The 18,618-nt window shown below is 38.8% G+C and overlaps 3 protein-coding genes across 17 annotated transcripts in view; 2 read left to right on the forward strand and 1 right to left on the reverse strand.

The window, feature by feature from the left end:
- Window positions 1-9,084, forward strand: part of SUPT20H (SPT20 homolog, SAGA complex component) — a 29,281-nt gene extending 20,197 nt beyond the window's left edge. For 6 of the 12 annotated variants that reach the window (XM_042014267.1, XM_042014275.1, XM_042014269.1 and 3 more), the window contains exons 19-23: window positions 967-1,121; window positions 3,362-3,417; window positions 6,952-7,057; window positions 7,589-7,716; window positions 8,557-9,084. In XM_042014267.1, coding sequence (XP_041870201.1) covers window positions 967-1,121; window positions 3,362-3,417; window positions 6,952-7,057; window positions 7,589-7,716; window positions 8,557-8,694 — 583 coding nt within the window. In that variant the 3' untranslated portion in view covers window positions 8,695-9,084. Of the gene's footprint in view, window positions 1-966; window positions 1,122-2,032; window positions 2,182-3,361; window positions 3,418-6,951; window positions 7,058-7,588; window positions 7,717-8,556 lie in introns of those variants that run through there. The other 6 variants (XM_042014272.1, XM_042014277.1, XM_042014278.1 and 3 more) reach the window with 4 other exon arrangements.
- Window positions 9,011-18,612, reverse strand: EXOSC8 (exosome component 8). Of its 4 annotated transcripts, none has more exons than XM_042014282.1 (11): window positions 18,584-18,612; window positions 16,858-16,894; window positions 15,679-15,742; window positions 15,055-15,128; window positions 14,441-14,486; window positions 13,329-13,434; window positions 13,198-13,243; window positions 12,837-12,933; window positions 11,688-11,808; window positions 9,629-9,735; window positions 9,011-9,225 (listed from the first exon to the last, which is right to left on the reverse strand). In XM_042014282.1, exons 1-11 carry the CDS (start codon window positions 18,598-18,600, stop codon window positions 9,110-9,112), a joined length of 831 nt encoding a protein of 276 aa, XP_041870216.1. In that variant the 5' UTR covers window positions 18,601-18,612; the 3' UTR covers window positions 9,011-9,109. The 4 variants fall into 4 exon arrangements, with proteins under 4 accessions (XP_041870216.1, XP_041870215.1, XP_041870214.1 ...); XM_042014281.1 differs by having other exon boundaries at window positions 11,688-11,835; XM_042014280.1 differs by lacking the exon at window positions 18,584-18,612 and adding an exon at window positions 18,098-18,183.
- The window catches only part of ALG5 (ALG5 dolichyl-phosphate beta-glucosyltransferase), a 20,124-nt gene continuing 19,714 nt past the window's right edge, over window positions 18,209-18,618 (forward strand). Inside the window, exon 1 of the mRNA XM_042014283.1 lies at window positions 18,209-18,297. The gene's annotated coding sequence lies outside the window, so the exon portion shown is untranslated. The remainder of the gene's footprint in view (window positions 18,298-18,618) is intronic.

The following is an 18,618-nucleotide window of genomic DNA, read 5'->3' on the forward strand; positions in this document are numbered from 1 at the left end:
GGGGGTTGGTTGGCTGGTGGGGAGGGGGTGTGGTCCAGGACTGTCCACCATCCATTAGGGTAAATATTTTTCAGGATGTGCAATACAAAACAGATCATTCACCATCTAATTACAAAGTGAAGAGCCACTAGAAACTATTTGCATTTCTCAAATAGAAGTCACCTACTATTAGAATACTGAAAAGATCTATTAAGAAAGGCCTTCATTGCTTTCATCTTTTTGGAGTCATATAGGTTCATTTCTTCAGGCTTTATCTCAATTTAAGTGATTTCTGAAGTTTTGCTCTATAAGTTTGAGAACATCTTTTTATTAACCAGAGAGGAGGTAGAATATCATATGGAGACCAATCTAAATGAAAAATGGGAACAGATTTGTTTCTATCAACTTAGAAAAGCATTGAGGTTAAACAGTCTTTGATCCTTAAAACTCATTCTGTGGTTTGAAGAAAATGATAAATGCTGTCAAGAATAGATTGTATGGTATAACATGAACTGCTTTTTAGACTAAGGAAAATTCTACGATTACAATGGTCAGTGTAAGACACGTAGTGTGCTTCAATGCAGGTATCAGACATTTATGCAGCTAAGGTGTTCAGCAGTTGGTTACTGTTGATAAGTTAGAGATATTTTTAATAGGGGAAAAAGAGAATGCAAACCTGTTCCTTTTATGATAATACAACCATTTTGAAAACCTTTTAGTATTTCTAGAATAAAAGGACCACTTGTGGTTTATCTTCCTCAGTTGATAGCAAAGAAGAAAAAAAACTGTATATGCCAATAATATGGAATGTATTTGTTATGCTCTGGGCAAAACAATTTTTTTTAAGCTGCAGTGCTGCTTTATACATAATTGCATAATTTACACCAAGCAACTGTTTTACTTGCCATAAGACAGAGGGCAAAAATTTAGTTATTCAGGTTTACTTGTGCCACTTGGGTTTGATGTGTTGTCTTTCCTCTTCTACAGTGGAGCACAGTCACTGATGAGTGGTTCAAACTCTATGTTGGGGTGCAACACTGGTGCCATAGCCCCTGCAGGTATAAATCTGAGTGGCATTTTACCCCCAGGAGGTCTGGTACCAAGTGCGCTGCCCGCTGCAATGCAGTCTGCCTCTCAAGCAGGTCAGTGTGACTGAGTGGAAAAGCTGCCCTTCAGACAGGGACAGTGTAAAAACATTTTGTGAGAAAAGTGGACTGAAGCGGCCATTGTGTGAAGAGGGTTGTGTATTTGATGGCTGGAGCTCAGGAACAACAAACTTGCTTTTGCATTTGAGGTGTAGGCTGTGTTGGAGATTGTTTGAAGATGGTTTTTGGTGAGCTAGGCTGGGGATACATAGTCAAAACCTGGATTGTTTGGTGTGCTCAGTAAGAACTTTGCATTTGAATTTGAAGTTTCTTTCAATCTTTGAATTGCATTTGCCAAAAAAATGGAATTGAATTTTTTGCCAAAAAAAAAAAAAAAAGGCATGACTGAACTCTAGAAAGAGGCTTCACTTTTTAAATGTATGGGGCATTTTATTCTGGTACTGCTTTATTCTTGTGCTACAGTTAAGTAGTTCCTCATTGCCTTCAAATGCAACTATATAAATCTTAAAAGCACAATTTAAAATATCAGTTTATTTTTTCTGAACATATAATAAAGAAAAAAATCTAATGTATGATTATAGAAAGAGAAGAGTAAAAGACTTCAAGATATCTGTCCCTTTTGCTAAGATAGTCAAATCTGTCTAAGCCATACTGAACCAATGTTTATCTAAACTGTCTTTAAATACCTTCACTAAAGAAGATTCCAATCTTTCTCAGTAGCTCTTTGGAGTAGTTCATTATCCATGCAAAATGTTTCCTTCTAATTACAGTGCATCTCCTGAATTGCAATTTTTTTTTCTCCTATACCTTTCAGACGTGAAAAATAGTTGTTCACTCTTTCTCTTTACCTTCTAAGTTTCAAACATGCTGTCATGTCCCACATTTGTCTTCTCTTTCTGATAGGTTGTATTTTTCAAACCTTTCATAATCCTGTCACTCTTTTCTAGACTGTCCAATTTGCTTACATCCTTCTTAAAATGTGATAACCAAAACTGGACACAAGCCTGAGCTTGGCTGATTTACCACTGTGGAGCACAGCAGAATAAATGCATCTCATCTCTTTCACAACATTCCTGTTAACATTTCCCCAAATGAGGTCTGCCTATTTTTTATCTGTATTTTTTGCAACAGCATTACCTTAACGTAAGAATGGCTTTACTGGTTTAGGCCAAAAATCCATCCAGTCTATATTCTGTCTCTGACAGTTGCCATTAGAGGATACTGAGGAGAGAGTATAAGATGAGGCAAAAGTGTGAAGTGAAACATCCCTTGTCTACAACTGTACCTCTTCTGGCAATCTACAGCTTTGAGACTTTCTCAGCTGAAGAATATCCACATGGATCTTTGTGCTTAAAATCCTGTGCTAGATTTCTAGTCTGTGGATTTATCTAATTGGTTTTTGAATCCATTAAATTTTTGGAATCTCTAAGGCATCTTGTGACAGTGAATTTTATAAATGTAAACTGTGTGAAGAGGTTCTTTTCTTTTGTGTGCTCTGTAGTTTGTGATATGGATGATTTGGGTATGTTTGTGACTTACTGTAACTTCTCATGTCCTTCCTTGCTGTATAGACACAAAGCTAGTTACAATTTTGTACTTGGTCATTTGTCTTTTTTTAATTCAATGTTAGTGAGTTTTGGACCATTTCTTCAATTCACAAAGATCACTTTTAGTCTAGTTCTGTCCTTTCAAGCACCATCAGCCTCTACCAGTTTGGTGTCACAGATTTTTACATGCTGTGCTGTCACCCACACAACAGATGAGAGTAGTGATCTGATCTGGGTCTGTGCAAGACCTCCTGGGCTTCTATTTGATAGCTGCTGTCTTAGGGGAGCATTGCTCAGATTTGGGGTGGGATTGTTTCCTGTTAAAGGTTAATAAGAGTGTATTGCTTGATTGAGCCCTTGGATTTTTTTGGATTTACTGTACCAACAGTAAAACTTTTTAAAGGAAGAAGGATCACTGACAAATAACTGCTGTGGTGTTCTCCACAATCACCTTCATTTAAATGCATTAACAGGTTATAGGTCACAGGGTGTAGTGGTTAGTAGTGGTACAGATTTCTTTTCATTTAGTCAGCTCTTTTGTGCTTTGAGCCTGAATAACTGTGAACTGCATTATGGAAAATGCAGCATTGTATTAAGTATGAAATTTACACTTGCCAGTTTTCCAACTTCAAAATGTTTAGAAATAGTCCCAGTGAAAAGGTGTACTGCAAAGCACAATTACAACTGAGTAAAGACTCACTACTAATAAAAAGATGTTTTCTTTAACAGGCAGCCCATTTGGTTTGAAAAATACATCAAATCTTCGGCCCTTAAATCTTCTACAGGTAATTGATATACTTGGACACAATAATAATAATTTCATACCTTTCTGTAGAGACCTGCTTAGTGCTGCTTACTGTGCTGCCCCACACAGATCTTTGGAGCCAGTTGGTCAGACCATTTACTGCAAATCGTAATTGCTTATTTAAGAGGCTTAGAATAAGACAAAAGACTACTTCCATAGAGATACCACGTGGAAGTTATATTCCTAGCTCAGAACAAAGCAGATAATTCTCAGTAACAATAGATGCTGACATTTGGATTCAAAAGATTAATCCTAAAATAGAATCTTTCAAGATTTGCCTAAGCTTTCATTGCAGATCATTCTTTATAGTAAGGTTACCATTACAATGTACAAAATAGTGTAGTAGAATCACTCAGAGGTTACACACAGAATGCCTGAAAGCCAAGCTCAGCATGCAAAGATAGCTGCAGTAACAGGTTTAAAGAGCTTCTGGTCTAGGAAATGGAAGTTCACGTAAGATAGGGAGTTTAGAAGGTCTGTAAATGCTTTCTTTGCACTAAGCAAAGAAATACATACAAACATGAGCAGATGTTGTTTGTTATGTCAGAGTTGCATTTAAAAGCAGAACAGGGACTGTTTGTGGAACTGGGTGGAGTTCCCAGACTTTGAAGTCAGCTGCCAGATGCAGGTGCACAATTGCAGCTTCAGTGTTCCACATATGTTGCACCATGCTTCAAAAAATTATTACCAGCTTTGCTACTTCCTCTTCCCACTCCTGTACACACTCCAGAAACATGGAAAAGGGCAGGCACAGGAGGCAATTACGTCAGACTAGAGCTCTTCTGTAGAATTAAATGCTTGTATTCAAGTGATTCCACATTGAAGGACATCCTTTCAAGCTAGCTCTGCCACTCATATAAACCAAGGACAATTTGGCTGAAATAAGTGCAACTGAAGCTGGGGTAAGGGAGAGGAATCAAGGCCATTTCACTATCTATTAAAATTCAGTGGAATGTTTTGAAAGTGGAAATTATATACAGTGCTTTTGAAGACTGGCATTTACCTTTCAAATATCAGTATAGTATCTGCCATTTTAATTAAAATAATTAAAATGTATTTTTCTATGGAAGTATCTTGCTATAGTTCATGGAAGTTTGTTTTCAGAGCATGAGGCTTTTTCACAAACAGCAACAATTGTGAACTGATTGATTTTAAAGGAACTTTAAAACAAAAACCAAGCCTCTAGGAAATACATCGCTATCAATACTGTGTTCATCCTAGAACAGTGGGAAACTCAGCAGTTTGATTAAATTATGCCTTTTGTTTTAAATCTTTAACAGCTTCCAGGTGGTTCACTTATTTTTAACCTGCTCCAGCAGCAGCTGTCACAGTTTTCCCCATAGCAACAATCCCAGCAGCCTACAACCTGTAGCCCTCAGCAACAGGGAGAACAGGTGTGTGCTAACAGCCCTTAGTCTGGGGTGCACGGATGAAATAGTTTCTCTTATTCTCCCCATCTCCACCAGTAAATGAGCCATTACCCAATAGATCTGAAGCAGAGGGGGAGAAAAGCCTTCCTCCTAAACCTTCTCAAACAGCAAAGACTGACTACAGTGGCTCTGTTGCTATGGCTGGAGCTGGGTTATACTCCTTTATTTATATCCCACATAGAAAAGCTGTAACAAACCAACTGGCTGAGCATTGTCTAACTGTGTCATGAAGAGACCCAGCCCCACTGTATGAGTAGTATAAAATCAGCTTAGTGCTATGTTTATCGTAACTAATAGATACATCAGATGAACAGAGAAAAAATGCAGTCAGGGTTATTACAGAGTAACTAGAATTTGTTACTTACACTAGTGTGAGTTGGCTTACAACCCTCACTGCTGTAGTTCAACAGAATTTTCTTTGCACCAAAGGAAATACCAGTTGTCTTTAAAGCTGTAATCTTAAGACATTAGCTCTACTGCTGCCTGCAATTAGTGTTAAAGGCTTTAATCACTGAGGAAGTCTAAAGTCTTGATAGAGACCAATCTGTCCTCAAAATGACAAATTTTGAATGGTCAGTTGCACCTTAAAAATCCTAAGGTGCAGGTACCAGGTCAGTACTTAAAAATCCTAACCAAAGCTGATACAGCAATTTGGGAAAACTAGCTGCTCTGTCTTTGTGTTCTTCTTCCCAGACATAAGACTCTTTACTGGATACTCAAGTTTGTCATAATTTCACTTGTGCTACTGTAGACTTCATAAATAAGATGCCTCTTTCAAATGTTTTATGGTATATAGCCTCCTGTGCCACAGGCCTTGTTCTGGATTGTGGGACAGTTTAATGGGAAAGTTTCAGATTTGTTCTCAGCATCCAGATCTCTGAATGCCATTTAGTAGTTGAGTTACTAAAAAAAAAATCATGTGACCTTGTACTGTTGGGTTTTATTTTCTGGACGTTGAACATCAAGGGTGTTTACAAAATGGCTGATGTAAGCATAGTCCTTGTGGCAGAAAGTTCTTCTGGAGAAAATCAATCTGCGCATTGGTTAAATTGCCCTAGGGAACTTCTCTCGTACCTTGCATTATAGAGTAGGAAGTCATTGAGTAAAATGAGCTATTAGGAACACTAGATGCCTTAGTTTTTATAGGGATAAGAACGTATGTGCTCACAGTGCTTAGTGGAAAAAACCTAGGCCCAAAAAGAACAACAATTTTCTGTGCTACCAACATAATATAAATATGCATTCTCATCTCATACTTAGGGGTTTTCCCCCACGGTGGTTCTATGACTCTTAGTCATCATGGAGGTGATGATGTCTCAATGAGCTCTCTTTTGGTCTGGTTTTCCTAGATCTTAGTGGCATTATAATGTAATGGTAAAGAAGCATTGCAACTCCTGGGCTGCACCAGCTTTTTTCTGACTGATAAGCCAAGTTTTCTTGGTTTGTGCATATAATGCTTTATTTCCCTGTGTTATAAATCAATGCATAATTTAAGTTCTAGAAGAGGTCATAATTTAGCACCCTTTGACTTCAGGGCACACTAGGTCAGACTACAGTAATTCCTTTTAATGTGATTTAAAGTGATTACCGTGAAAACTATTCTGTCCTGAAAATGTAGTTTTAAAAGCAGGTTTTGTATTTTTATGAAATTAAGGAGTGTGTGTCACAGTATGAACATGGGAGTGTGTCAATCTTTGCACAGTTTGATTAGGACCTTTGCACGTGGATGATTTCAGGGGCCCCTGAAGACTTTGGGGCTGGGAGTGGGACAGGAAATTGTTGTAAGATTACAACCAAAAAGTGTAGTCTCTGCTAGACTGCAGAGAAACTGACAACTACATGGGACTTCTGTTGGGTAACAGGAGCAATACCATTTCTGCCAAAACAAAGCTGTTTTGGGTGTTCAGTATCTGTTTGTTCTGCTGTTAGTCACTACATTATAGCCTGTACCTACACGCACTGGATGACATAGCATTAAATGTTTTTAAATGGCACTTCAGAAGTTTGCCTTCGCACTGGCTTTATTTGCTTATTCGTTGATACGGAAGTTTTGTAATAAGGATCAAGCTTTTCATTTTTGCTAGGGGTCTGACCAAGGTCCATCCAATCAAGATCAGGCATTATCTGCCCAACAAGCTGCTGTAATTAACCTGACTGGAGTAGGGAATTTTATGCAACCTCAAGCCACAGGTATGTGCTTGCTGAGCCTCCTTTTGGTAGCTAAGTGTTTATGTTGATGAATTCACACTGAAATGAAGTTTGGTCTTAGGGAAGTCTTATGTTAGATCAGAATGATTTACTGTTTATTATCAGCACATGAATTATATGAGAAATACTTGACTTCTAAAGCATGCACTTCTCTGCTTTGTTTGGCAGTTAAGTGCCATCAATTGGTAGTATCACATGAAAGTAAGTTACACTTGAAATGAAAATGCAGGGAACTTCATGCCAGACTTCATTAAGGAATGTTTCCTTAACTGTGTGCTTAACATCCAGTGTGAGAAACCTTTGTGTCTCCACAAGCACTTCATGATCTAATTATGTTCTAACTAACAGAGTATGTATATCATGTATACTTTTTTCTGCAGTGTTTCCAATGTGACTCTGAAACTAATTCTATTGATCCCCCTTTCCTGTTACACTGTACTCCTACATCTTCCTCCCCTGACCAACTCAACCTGACTTCTTTGACCTGCCTGCTTTCCCCTTCTCCTTTCTCAGTGTTGTCTCAGCTTGGCTCTGCCGTGAACAGACCTGGGCAAAGCCTTCCTCAGCAGAGACTCCAGCTCTCTTCTGCCTTGCAACAGCAACAACAACAAGCCTTGCAGCAGCAGCAGCAACAGATACAAGTAATCCAGCAACTTCACTCTGACTGTGTTTAAAAAAACAAAATTAAAAATACAATTCTTGGCTCCAAAATCAAAAATATTGCCCTTTTGGCTCTCTTTTTAACTAATGCATTTATGGTCTCACAAATTGAAATTAAAAAAAAAAACCAACAACAAAACCAACATGTATTTGGCAAACTGTCATGCAAGACCTGAAATCTGTGATTCTCTCAGCTTGGAGCACTGAATTTATTTTTATTCATTTAAGCCCTCCACCTTCCTGATTTGCAAACATTCAAGGGGTGCTTGTGGCACAAATCTAAATACTATGCCAGGTGCCAACAGATTTCAAAATGGCATGGACGAAAGCACCTGGAAATTCAAATGTGGCACTGCTACAGTCAGTACATGGAAGCAAGAGCTCTGCAAAGCATTCCTTTAGCATTCAGATGCTTCATGAAAATATTTTAGTATTTTTTTAGCACACAGTCTCATCTTTGCAATACATTCAGAAAATTCAAACGATGCATACACTGAGAAGGTATTACATTAAAAATGTACTGTGTAACCCAAACACTCAGTGAAGTTGCTGAGTTACTGCAGTTACTGCAATGAAGAGAAAGGGCAAAGAAACAAAGCTGTGCACATACACATGTAAAATGTTAGCTTGTGCCCTCAGCAGGCTTCTGTGCCACTGGTGCTGCTTGACTGTACCCATTGCCCCAGTACATGGTGTGTTCCTTTTGTCAACCTGGTGCTTCCTCATTTTTTTCTTTCTTGTCCCTCCCCCTTCATTGTTCCTGATGTGAAAGCTTTATAGTCAACACTAACAAGCTTTTTCTCCCTTCTCCTTCATGGCAGCAGTTGCGATTCTTGCAGCATCAAATGGCTATGGCAGCGGCAGCAGCACAAGCAGCTCACCTGCATCATCAACAGCATTCAGGCAGCCACTCAAAAAGTAAAAGGAAAAGAGGCACACCGGCCCCTCCAAAATCATGAGACTTGCCTCCCCCCAAAAAAATTGATTCAAAGGGGGATTTTTTTCAGATTATTAAGGAGAAGGCTTAAAATTAAATTAGTGTTTTATATTACTTGTGGGAAAATGAATTTTTGACATTACACTAAAAGAAATGAACTGATTTTGGAAGCCAACCTTACAGAACTTAAAAAATTCATCTATAAAGTGGCTAGAGTCTGGTTTCCTCAAGTCACATAATTTTTTAACAGAATGTTTTATCTTGTATTTTTTACCACTCAACAGCATTGTACATAGAATAAGGGTGAAAAACATTTTAGAAAAAATGAACTTTGTAAATGTAGTATTGGTATTTGTTTATTTAGTATGAAAGGTTTGTGAACACTGTAACAAATACAATTTTTACAAATCCATTTTTGAAAAGAGCTCTCTTTTTGTTCACTTGGGTGTTATACTTTTTATTACTTTGTCTATCAGCTTCTTTACTTCTTTGTGTCTTGTAATTGCTCTGGTGATACAGTCCTGAAGCTTGGCTCCTGTAAGAGGACTTCCACCTAAACATTGAAGGGAACAATATGATTTTCTACTTATACTTCAGTTACGTGTATCTAACTGTGATTTCCAAACATGAGTATAAATACAGTAATTGTCATGACCAGCACCTTTCACCTGGGGAGCATACAGCTTTCCCAGCCCTAGCTTCAGGCAAAGATAATGGAAACAAACTAGAGCTGTAACAGGAGACAAAATTTGTCCTCTGCTATATGTAGGTCAAGCTGTGACTCCTTTTTGAACTTCAGTCATGCCACCATCTTAAAACTCCTTTCAAGAGCAAGTAATTTAATGACTATTCAAGCACTCTATTTCCATAAAGCACCTGCATCTCACAAAGCAAGGCAGGTACATAATCTTTTCTTGACCTAACATTAGGTTTCTTTGTAGTGAATTTAGAAGTACCTGGTTTATGGACAGAACACAGTCTGCCTTCTTCATCAGTTACAATGGTTACTGTTCCAGTTGCTAAATCTTCTTCTTCAGCAGTTGGATCAACAATGAGTAACGTGCTTGTGAAAGAAAAATGCATGCAGATATGTTGGTATACATTGCTCCATTAATGTTATTGTAAAATACAATTTTTACTGTAGTCTTACAAAATACTTGTAGATGGATTTAGTGCTCAAGCTTTTCTGTTTTCCTATCAAAATGCACCAATTTAAAAAAAAAAAGGAAAAAAAGCCAAAAACTGTGGGAGATTCCACATAATCAAGTGTGGAATGACTGTGGAAAACAGGCATAAAAGCTGTAGGTTTCATAAATTTGTGACACCAGTGAATTGCAGGAAAATGCCACTCACCTGCCATTTGCAGTAAACACTATGAAATATTGCAGTCATTATTTTGTAGTTCCACAAAAGACTAGCATTGGTTTTAGGCGTAGGCTGCACTAATTTCTACCAGACACCTTAAAGCAAAACTAATTTCCAATGGTAAGTTCACCTAAGTAGTTCTCAGTTTCTTGTCAGTGAACTCTAACATCACTCAAGACGGGGAACAGTTCAAACCCAGATTCACTGGGTTGCTTAAGACAGCTCATTTTGGCCGTCATACCTCACATGAGCAGCTCAGTGCATGGCTGTTGCTGATGTACAGGAGCAGCTCTGCACCAGCAGTCCTCAGCCACACTAACCAGCTATCTACCACTTTCATTTTTTCAAGGAGGCCTTTTATGTAAAAGAAAAATGCCTCTGGAAGCCAGAGTATGTAAAGCATTTTATTTTAAGGGCTGTGTCAACAGCTCTAGAAAAACTAATAAACCAGAATTAAAAAAAAAAAAAACCTCAAACCACACATCACAAGCACATGCCTCCTCAATCTGTAGTTTTAGGAGCTAAAAGGAGACTTAAGTAATGTGTTTGATGCAACAGCTGGTTTCAGGGAAGGAAACAAACCCCAACAGACACCTGTGGAAAGCTGCCTTCCACATGCACCTTTTTGGTCTATGTGTAAGTATGTGTGATTTGTGTGTAAATAATATCCTACTGACAGCTGTCTGTCTGGTATGTTACCCCAATGCTCAGTGTACATCAAACTTCAGACCCACCAGAAATGGTATTAAAGCAATTAACAGGGCACTCTAAAGTACCAATAATGTCCTGCTCTGATGCATTTTGGTAATCACTTGGTCAACATTTGAGATGATTGCTCTCCCCACCCCATCTGTTACTTGGATGAAAGGCCCTACTACTGATTTCTGTGAATACAGATTAATGTGCCATAACCCTGCACAGAAGAGATTTAAATCTTGAATAGCACAGTGAGCACTATTGTCACTTTATACTTTGCAAATGGATCTCACCAGACTGCACATCATATAAATAGCAGCAGAACACATTCTTAACATTATTGACCTAATGAAGAGCCAGTAAACAATTTCAGATGAAGTTATCAGATGTGATTACTTTGAATTTTCATAATCAGATGCTTTTCCTACATGAACAATGACTTAAGTGTGCTGGTTACACTTCACCTTGGGTAATTACGTTTTCAGTTATCCACGGGTTCTATTGTTCTGACTGGACTGTTACTTCCTTTGTTGACTACATCCTTGGAATAAGCTGTTCAAAAACTACCATCTTTTATATCAGTTACTTACACAGGTGTCTAAAACGTTAATTGCATTGGTAACGTTTTCATCTCAAAAGATACTTCAAAAACCTAAAACAGTACCTATCCCTGTACTTTTAAGCTTATCCTTTAGGTTGGGAACTACTTCTGCTTTAAGCCACAGGAAGAAGCTGTACAGACTGCACTTTGTTCTGCACACTCATTACATCACAGAACTACAGGCCTGTTCAATGAGAGAGGCCATGGATTTAAGATGGATGGAGCAGCGCTGCCTGAGGCTCCACACTGGTCACAGGCAGAAGTGCAGAAACATCACTGGTGGCATCCTCTGTCTTTCATTTGTTTTATAGACACTGTTGTTTCCATAAAGTACAAAACAGTTTAGAACTTACTCATCAAATACAGCAAATGATGTGGCAACCGGATGTTTTCTGATAACCAAAGGATTCTTCTGTTTTAAGTTAACTTCTGATAGACCAGTTTCTTCATTTATCGTAACTGACGGCAATTGTACTGAAGAGATGAAACGAATACAATGGTCTAAAATTAAACATTGCTGGGTTTAGCAGGCCTAGAGATGTTGACAACTACTGAAATATTGAAGCTGTTCTTCTAAGCCACTGAAAATCAATCAGAATAGAGTTTTGCCTACATTAATGGTACTCTACAAAAAAAAAATTCAAGAAACTATTTAGCTTGGAACTACCTGTTCAAGGAAGTTATTTGCTTTTTGTACCTAAGGTAACAGAAGCTTTTCTCCTTACACAGAAGTTTTTTCTACTTCTAAAATGCCACACAATTAAAATACTTTGGAGTCATATTTAATGAAAAGCATTTTTTCCCCAGTAATGTCTACTGGACATAAAAAATTAGGAATATAGTCTCATGTCATGAGCTTTATATATCTGTAGAAACAGTACAATCTGACCTTCAGCTAACTCATGCTGTGACAACCCATACATTGTTGGAGACAAGGAGGAAAAGAGCAAAGTAGCTAGGGGAATTCCAAGGCTGGCAATTCAGTCAGAAAGGGAGGCCTTGCCATCAGCTTCCCTTTAAACTGCTGCCTTCATGCATCTACAAGCCACACGCCTGTGAACAGTCAGTCCATACAGTTTTTTACGAACTATAATCCATTAAGCTAGGAAAGGAATATTCTGTCGTGACAAAGTATTTGTGTAAGCAAAGCCTCCAACTGCTCATTCTGCCTACACAAAATACATTATCAAAGTAATACCCTGATTTAGATGTTAAACTTGTTCGTGGCCACTGCTGAAAGGCTCAGGTATCCAACACCAAAGAACACGTGGCAGAATAGCTGTTAGTCTTTTAAGAAAGCAATAATAAGCATACAAAAAGATCCTGTTTTCCAGGTGTTACACACCTATGGCACCCCACCATCATTTCCACCTTGTGTTTGCATTCAAAGGACAGGAAACAAACAGTCCCATGAACCAGTTACCTACTTATCAGGGTTCAAAACTAATGGACTTCTCCAAGCAACACTAATCAGAACGTCTCTTGCTGTAAGGAAGACTTACCATTTTTTAATGCTGCCAACAAAGCAAAGACACTGGCATCCAGAAGGTTTCCATCATAGTCCAGACATATGATGTCACAGTATAACACCCAAGCAAGCTATCAGAAAAGGTTTGCACATGTGAGATATTACATCAGCTAAGCAAATGGTGCAATATATAAGAAAATTCTGGCCACATTAAATACAGATACTTATTTCTATCATTTGATTTTCGCACTTAACATGTAAACCAAGCCATGAAGACTGAAAAGCAAAAACAACAATCAAACCCCCTATAACCCCGAATACTTTTGTATTTGTACTTGTGTACAAGTACTGTGATCTTGTTACTATCTCCCTTTTCATTCTGAGATACAACTTACCTTGCCATTGGCAATACACAGATCTTCTTTCACTATCATCTGTGAACTAAAATAAAATGAGAGTAAGCAAGGAAATAGAAAACTGTCTTGCAGAGTTGCTTGTATTTTAAAAGCACTAAGATGGTTCTTACTTTTCAATCACATCTGCAATGAACTGGCTCGCTGCTTGAGCCTCTTCACCCGGTGGTCCAGAGCGAAACCTCTCTGCACAGAGGGATGGCAGTTCTACATTTGGAACTAGGCAGCAAGAATCATTAGTCATTAACTGAACAAAGCAGGCAATAGGTAATCAAAAATAGATAAATAAACAACAGACGCTCTTAGTACCATTTTACATACTTCAAATGAAAGGCAAGACCAAGAATTTTTCAGTCGAGCCTTCCTACTTCTCCCCTCAAAAATAAAAGTTATGCATGAGTTTGTATTAAAGAACTTGTAGTACTCTCTGTACTCAGAAACTATATATTCCATGGAAAAGCACATACTCCTAGCTACCACTTTCTGTTTATAATCCTTCTCTATCATGACCCCACATAAACTCTTCTTAATGTGTTAAGTGCTCTTCAGCAGATCAAGAAACAGCAGCATTTCCATCCCACTGCCTGACTTTACTGGTATGCTGTCTGCTTTTCATCAACCATTAAAACCTGAGCCTTTAGACTTGAAGCAAAAACATGCATAAACATTCATGAAAAAACTCTAAGCATAGTCAAGCTCACTGAAAACAACAAACTTGGGAGATGCCTTAGAAAAAGGGGATTTCATCTAAGCTCTCAATTCCATAGAATTATTTTATTTCCAAAGAAACTCCAAACAGGAGTGAGGAGGTACCACCAGAACTTACAGTTCTCTGCGAAATAAACAGTTTTTTATTTCACTGTTTTTAGGAGTTACATTTTTTGCCTACTGGGACTTTGAAACAGAAGTTAACATGCCTTTGCACAACCCTGCATGCCACTATCTTTTATAGATTACCTTTCTCCCTCTTAATATACACACTGCTGCAGGTTTCTTTCCATGCCCAGCCTGGAATCAGCAATAAAAACGTAGCTGTATATGGAAAACTCACAAGCAGAGCAAAGAGAATTCTAGATTCCTAGATGTCAATTTTGAAATTAATTTCAAGGGATGTAATACAATTTGGTCCAAATTCATTCTTTTAAGAAATCTTCACAACAGAATCTTACAACCTTTTAGCTGAAGCAATACAAAACCTGAATAAGATCCATACTGAAACACTTACCAATATATCCCTTATCAGCAGAATCCACTGCTGGTGCAGCAAGTTCCTGGAGAAACAGAAAAGAAAAATGAAGACCAGAATTTTCTCCAAAATATTTTCCAGCTGTTCTATATACAAATGGTTGTTTTCTTCCAGTTACCATGACAATGAGATTTACAAAAGCCATTTTTAATCAGTCCTTGTCTGTAAATTTCCTATGGAAAAACTCAGTATAGGAATGAGCAGTCATTTGTCTTGTAGGTCATGGCAGGCCAGCAGTACAGTTGAGGCTACAAGGCATTTAATAGTCCAGCCAGCTCATTCCCAGTGCCCTTACTGATCGATATTCAGTAACTTTTCAATTACAGAGCTTTTATCTAGAAATAAAAAAGACTTTAGTTTTGCACACATCTTTCCCCATACACAATGGGCATCACAAAAATACATGTTCTCAGACTATACAGGTAGGATTATACAATTACATTATATATTAACTTTCAGGTCTGGAAGTAACTCAGGTGAAAGACTGTAATTGCATCTGACTGGCACATCATTGTAACTCTGAGGGTGATAAATTCTAAACATAAATGCATGAAGTCAGCTAACAGAAAAATAAAGATAAAAACCAACCATACCGCTTTTACTCCACAAATCACCGTGGTATTTCCTAACTTCACCAGGGCAGAACCATCTGCAGTTGTAATTGAACCTGAAGAGAAAAAGGACTGTTCAATAAAATCTATTTTCCATTCAAAGGGCAGTAAATAACGTCCAACCTTCACAAAGTGTTTACTTTCCATCATTTTATACTAAACACAGGCTAAGCAAAGTCTCAAATGCAGAGTGGGACAGAATCTCAGTATTAAACAGTCAGTCACACAGAATGGCTGAGGTTCTCCAGCCTGCTGAGGCCTCTCTGCATGGCAGCACAACCCTCTGGCCTATCAGCCACTCCTCCCAGTTCGGTGTCATCTGCAAACTTGTGAGGGCACCTAAATTGTGCTGCACATACAGGAGCAGAACTGACTAATTACATTGCGCACATTGGCCCAGGAACAGGACTGAAAGCAATGCTCAGGGATACTATCGTACCACCGATTCTCTTTCATGCTTGTTGAAACTGTAAAGAAAAATCCTTCCTCTTCCTGGTTTCCAAATGCAAGAATCAAGAAAACCAATCAGCAAGTCATTAAGGTCACTACTATAACCTGATATTAATAATAGCTCCCCCATTATTATTATTCCACACAAGCACTTGCCTATGTTGACAGTGGTTGTCCGAAATTCACCTAACTCTCTTCCATCAGGCCGACAATTCTCTTTCTAAAGAAAAATCACAAAGTTCAAATTAGAAAACATATTTTATCAAATAACACAATAATATTTATGCTACAGAAGTTCATAAAAAATAATATTCTCTTCTTTTTAGCAGAATTATACAGCCTCAAACATGCTAAGGAAATCTCGGTCACCCTCTAGCTAGCTTTTCATCAACTGATACATAGTTTGTGGTTGTAGACCTGCAAAAGAAAACCCCTGATTTTTAAAATCCATTTTAATTTATTTTGACAATATAACAATAGACTGATTGTCTCAAGGGTAGGTACTACAAGAGGCTAGATTCAGAATATCATCCAAGAATGAACTGGTAACTTAGAGTTTCTACCTGTCTGCATTGTTTAGTGGAGCTCTTAAAATCAGACTGAACTAAAGGTAAACAAAAGAAAAACCCTGCACCCAAAGAAAACCCAACATTCAAATACCATCAGTCAGAAGCTGTACAATACATAACCCTTGTGTTAGAAACTGAAACAATATTCCATCATAGATCTGAATTGTTACAATTTCAAGCTTTTCAAAAGCAGACTTTTGGTTGAATTATGAGAACCCAAACTGACTGCATGTAGTGGTTTGGTCCAAAATACTCATTACTGTTTATCTTCTGTGAGATAAGAATTGCTAACCTATGACACTGCAATAATACTGGACCCATTTCTAAGTCAATACAACTTCAGTAATAGAGGAACTAATTTAAGGTGACAAAAGTCAGTGTTTTTCCTCCACAATTACAGTGTGCATGGCTAGCAGCAATAGTCTCTATTATTAATTTCTGTAGCATCTAAAAGCCTGGTTTGACATAATTTTGTACTAGACAAAAACCTGCATCACCATCTTGGTCAAATTTAAACTGAACTCTTTTCAAGACCAACAGAAGCATTTACCCATCAAGATGAACAGCACCAACACCAAAGATGGAAAGAAAAACATGTTCTGAAGAGAACAACTGTTTCTCACTTGCTCAGGGAGTTTCTTGGGGTTTTTTTTCAGTTTCCATTTCCATAGTTTCAGATTTCCATACAGACAAGTTAGAGGAGTGGAAGCAAGCAAGAAAAAATTCACTACAAGGAATTTATACAGGCATCTCATGTTTCACTCACCAAAAACCTCCTGTAATATTCCAATGGTTCCACAGTTCTAGAACAAATAGAAAGAGAAATTCAAATGCAAGCTCCTGAGTAGGCAAGAGACAGCAAAAAAAAAAAAAAAAAAGATCAGCAAGCACAAACCCACAACAATAAATAATCTTGGAATCAAGATGCCTGACAAAACTGCTTAGCAATATAGTTGCAGAACAATGAGGAAACTCTAAACTAATATAAAACAAAGATGTTTTCCTACATTCAGTTCCAAAATGCTTCTTCCATACAAGGAACCTGCCTGCACATACACTTAACAAAAACTGCTAGCTTTCACTTCAGTAATCCTATTAGCTTTAAATCTAAAGAAGTGTTCAGTGACAGAAGGGTGTAGAATGTCTTTCAAGGAATGCAGAAAGGAAAATCTTACTACAGTGTGTGAAATATCTGTTAGTTCGAGGACTGCATTCAGATGTAGAAAATGGTATAAAAACTTTTAATTATTCAGTTTTTCTTAGAACATTTGAGAAAATATATAATTACAAAATATGCTTCATGCAGTACTTCAGACGAGAAATAATTATTGCTTATTAACTATACACTACTAACAGTATTTGTGTATTAGCATTTTAAGCAGGAATCAATAAAGTAAACAAAAGCTTTTATAAAAAGTCTTGCTAATATTTAAACAAAGCATTCACAGTTTTGTTATAAGAGTGCTTCGGGGGAGGGGGGAGGTGGAAAACAGATAAAGGAGACAGGCAAGTTTTCCAAATGCAAACTAGCATACACAGGCATCACAAACATAATGGCAAGCAAGAACTGGCTCCTGTTGGCTCCACATATGTTGGTCCTGTACTACTGGATTGTAAGCTCAATGCAAGGTCTGTTGTCTTCCAATTCATGTAACAGGACTTGCTAAACCTTGTTTGACACATTTAAGACATAAATACAGAGGAATCAAGGATGCTGAGACAGACTACCCAAAGAAGTTGTGGATGGTCCGTGCCTGGAAATGTTCAAGGCCAGGCTGGATGGGTCTCTGAGCAACCTGGTCTAGTGAAAGGTGTCCCTGCCCACGGCAGAGTGGTTGGAACTGGATGATGTTTGAAAATCCCCTCTGACCCAAACAATTTTATTATTCTAAAACGAGTAGCTATAAACGGGAAGCCACTGAATTCCCTACAGTCTGAACTTCCTTATAACGCTATCAGCTGTGTCAGGGGAAGTTTAGGTTGGGTAGTAGGAAAAGGTTTGTCACCTAGAGGGTGTTTGGGCACTGAAACTGGAACTTCCCCAGGGCATAGGTCACAGCAGCAAAATTGCCAGAGTCCAAGAAGTGCTTGGACAACGCTCTAAGGCACATGGTGTGACTCCTGGCGCTGTCCTGCACAGGGCCACGAGCTGGACTCGGTGATCTCTAAGGATCCAACTCGGGATACTCTGCGATTCTGATCCCAGGTAGCTCCGGGCCTCACTGAGCTCCGCTTTTTGGCCTTTTTCCGGCTGGCCAAACTCCGCTCGCTCAGCCTTTCCCGCACACGTCGGGGCTCCGCAGCCCCCGCAGCACCGACCGCATCCCCACAAGACGCGCCGATCCCGCTCCCCTCGCGCGCCGCCGCGGCAGAACAGGATAAAGGCCTCGGGGGTCCCTGCGGGGCCTCGGGCTCGGGCAGGGGCGGCGGGGCGCGGGCGGGACGCGCTGCGCGGCTCCGGCGGGACCGCGGCCGCCGGGCCCAGCACTTACTTGAAAGCCGCCGCCATGGCGGCGCCGTCCCCGCC

The sequence above is a fragment of the Corvus kubaryi genome, unplaced genomic scaffold (assembly GCF_017639235.1).
Source record: "Corvus kubaryi isolate FWS band 111438036 unplaced genomic scaffold, C.kubaryi_AGA036_p1.0 split1-65, whole genome shotgun sequence".
Classification (NCBI taxonomy): Eukaryota; Metazoa; Chordata; class Aves; order Passeriformes; family Corvidae; genus Corvus; species Corvus kubaryi.

Bases quoted from the DNA above. Each gene is read 5' to 3' on its own strand.
- EXOSC8 (XM_042014279.1), bottom strand. From the start codon at position 18,141: ATGCCCTGGGGAAGTTCCAGTTTCAGTGCCCAAACACCCTCTAG. The intron at 13,435-14,440 runs GTAAGTGTTTCA...CTTGCTGCCTAG, and splicing joins TGCTGATAAGGGATATATTG to TTCCAAATGTAGAACTGCCA. The intron at 13,244-13,328 runs GTAAGAACCATC...ATTTTATTTTAG, and splicing joins ATTGCAGATGTGATTGAAAA to TTCACAGATGATAGTGAAAG.